Source organism: Octopus bimaculoides, chromosome 14 (assembly GCF_001194135.2).
Source record: "Octopus bimaculoides isolate UCB-OBI-ISO-001 chromosome 14, ASM119413v2, whole genome shotgun sequence".
NCBI lineage: Eukaryota > Metazoa > Mollusca > Cephalopoda > Octopoda > Octopodidae > Octopus > Octopus bimaculoides.
In genome coordinates, this window is record NC_068994.1 from 29,062,709 (window position 1) to 29,066,055 (window position 3,347).

The 3,347-nt window shown below is 38.5% G+C and overlaps 1 protein-coding gene across 1 annotated transcript; it reads right to left on the bottom strand.

The window, feature by feature from the left end:
• Positions 1–6: 6 nt before the first annotated feature.
• LOC106870951 (zinc finger protein 32-like) lies at positions 7–3,341 on the bottom strand. Its single transcript, XM_014917197.2, has one exon. It carries the CDS (start codon positions 2,801–2,803, stop codon positions 1,784–1,786), a length of 1,020 nt encoding a protein of 339 aa, XP_014772683.1. The 5' UTR covers positions 2,804–3,341; the 3' UTR covers positions 7–1,783.
• Between the last annotated feature and the right edge of the window lie 6 nt (positions 3,342–3,347).

The window sequence follows — 3,347 nt, forward strand, 5'->3', positions numbered from 1 at the left end:
GTGTGAGTGTGTGTGTGTGTGTGTGTGTGTTTGTGTGTGTGTATACACACATATATCAAGGAAATATTAATGCATTACATGGAATATAATACAGTATTGTGTTTGTTATGGAGTATAGAATAGTGATATTGAAGTTAATGACTGGTGTTCACTTTAACTTTCTGAAAGGTGATGACAAATAGGTGTGTGTGAGTACATGTGCATGCATGCATGTGTGTGTGTGTGTGTGTGTGTGTGTGTGTGTGTGTGTGTGTGAGAGAGAGAGAGAGAGAGAGAGAGGAGGAAGAATGTTCCTAAGTGATGTAGAGAAAGATTTGGATGAAATGTTTAGTATAAATTAAGGGACAAAGTAGCACACAGAAAGAACGGAAAAGATTTAGTTGAGAGTGGCAGGAAAAGGAGAAGGAATTTAAGTGAGGGCTCAGCAAATTTTGGAAGAGAAGTTATTATTATACTAATGAGAAGGTAGTGAAAATGACACAACTTGATTGGAGAAATTCTGTGGTTATTGATGTTCTAAATGTATTTAGTGTTACACATTAGAATGCATTTAGGATTTGTACAGCCTTCACAGTTAATCAATAAGTTTTAGCCTATAACAATAGAGGCTCAGTCATTGTGGTTGGTTGTGTGAATAATGGAGAATTATCATAAGCAAATATGGAAGATTTTAATGACAATGACAGTTTTAGTAGGGGTTTTGTAAAGAATGAAATGGACTTCAGCTGTGTTTTATAAGGAGCATGATAGTTTTTTGTTTTCTCTCTCTTGTAATGGTCACAATGATTATTTAGCTGTATATTGTAATGATTGTAATAGTTTATTTAGCTGTAAAGATTGTAATGATTTTTAAACATTTAAATCTGGTGTTGAGAAAAGTGTCATGGCTCATGAACGGTGGAGGTGGGGAGCAGTTGTTGTTTTTTTGTGCTTTACTGTGTGTGTTATGATGTGTTGAATGAATTTAGATGGTGGCATCCCATAGTAAAAAGTTTTGGCAGTCTTCATTCATGGAAAATATATTAAGCATGGTGGGACGTGTTGATGTTGCATGTGGATAAAGACTTGGGTATGAAAAGGAAAGAGGATTGTTATGCAGTGCCATTGGCTTAAGATTGTATATAGTTGGAAGTGACCTCATGAGAGTCATTGACGTAAAGGAGAAAGAAGACTGAAGAGAACAAAAAAGCCCTGCAGTACACCTTCATTGATAGAGGGAGAAGTGGAAAGAGCTCCAGAAACACATGCTGCAACGGAGTGACTTGTCAGGATGTAGAAAATGAAAAGATAAATAAAATAAATAAGTAAATAAAAAAAATAAAATACCACAAATATAAAATGATTAAGATTTTGGATGTTTCACAGTGACATTTTTCTACAGTGACATATTTGTACATATACCCCTTGCCATGAATACTACAAAGGGTAAGATTGCAAATAGTTCCACTAACATTGGCAATGCTACAATGGCATTGAAGTGCAATAATGGTATTTTTATGACAATGTGCAAAGATAGAACACAGAAGATAGAGATATCCACTAGAATTTTAGAGGACAATCTCTACATATTCCTTACAGCCATCAGTCCACCTTGTCGAAACTTGCTCGCTTGTTAAAGTTTTTTCTATTATGAAGAAGTATGGTGACTATGTATGTATGTGTGTGTGTGTGTGTGTGTGTGGAGGGGGGTATGGTAGAATGGAATAAGAGACCACTGCAATAGTAGCATGGCAACAAGGAAGGGGCAGGTGGGTTGGGCTAAAAAGAGGAGGGAGCCTGAAATTTAAACAAATACTGAAGAATTCGGATTATTGGGTTCGGTTGAATTTGGGTTTGGATGAAGCTGTGTTTGTGGGTTTGGCCTTTGCCCTGACCTTGCCCCACTTCCTGCATTCCCACTAGCCCCATGGTGTCCATGTGAGCTCGGTGGGCCATGATTGTGTTGGTCCCCACCAAAAGGTGATGTATTAGAATAGTAGCCAACACCCTTTTCACTGTTGCCAGCATTACCGGTATTGTTGACTCCTCCCGTTCGGGCAGAAGATGATGAAGATGAAGACGAAGGCGGTGATGTCGGTGATGTTGCACCAGCATTTGGATTGAGTGATGACAGCCGCTGCACTTGATGAGCCTTCTCATGGCATTTTAGTATCGATCGATGCATGAAAACTTTGCCACAGAGATCGCAGCAGAAGCTTTTCTTGTGGGCATGGTTACGCACATGTGTCTTCAAATTCCCCTTTTGGCTGAACGACTTCCAGCAGATATCACACTGGAACGGTTTCTCACCAGTATGGCGACGCCTGTGAATTTTCAGGTTTCCTCTTTGACTAAAACATTTCTGGCAGATTTCACACTGGAATGGTTTCTCACCTGTGTGTGTCCGCATGTGATTACGGAGTGTTGAGATATGATTAAAGATTTTTTTACAAGTATCGCAAGGATATGATTTTGATTCAGTGTGAGCAGACTTTTTGTGTGCCTTCAGCTGGTCATAAAGTGGGAAGTTTTCACCACAAATATCACACTTGAAGTTTTTACTTTCAAAATGGTCTCGTTTGTGTGCCTTGAGTTGGTCGAATGTCTGGAAATTGTCCCCACAGACATCACAGCTGAATTGGTGTGGCGGTGGGGGTGGCTGTGGCTGTTGGGGAGGAGGCAGTGGCTGTGCCTGTTGGCTGTTGCTGTTGTTTGGTCCACTGTTGTCGCCCTGGTTACCGTGATGATGGTGGTGGTGATGGTGATGGTGGTGGTGGTGATGGTGACCCATGCCACCACTGTACATTGGCTGCATTGGAAACATGAGGTCAACTGTTCACTCACAGAAACTAATATATTTTTTAGATGTAAATATGTTTACACCTTTTATATAAATTTCTTAATTATTGAATTAATTAAAAAATGATTATCTTTTTTTAGTTTCAAACAACAACAACCACGACAATCACAATAACAAGGACAACAACCACAACAACCACTGCCTCTACAACAATTATGACTTGAAAGTATCACCAGATACTTCAAGACACAAATAATACAGTAAACTACTCTTTAAAAATGCAACTGAAATTGTTTGTATCAGATCAACCTCTTTAACAAAATCAGGTTTACAGTGTGTAACCCAGACCAGTAAGACGGCTGCCACTTGAAGTAAAATGTTGCATCATGGGTAATAACAGAGAATACTGATGACAGAACATGTCTTTTGTTACTTTTCATTTACTTCTTTTCTTTTCTATTATTCCTATGTTCATTTTTCTAAGGAACAACATACTCTCTTCATTGTCATCAGTTAAACTGAAATTGTATAAATGAACTTAAAAACACAACTTGAAAGTCATTCATTT

Bases quoted from the DNA above. Each gene is read 5' to 3' on its own strand.
- LOC106870951 (XM_014917197.2), bottom strand. From the start codon at position 2,803: ATGTTTCCAATGCAGCCAATGTACAGTGGTGGCATGGGTCACCATCAC.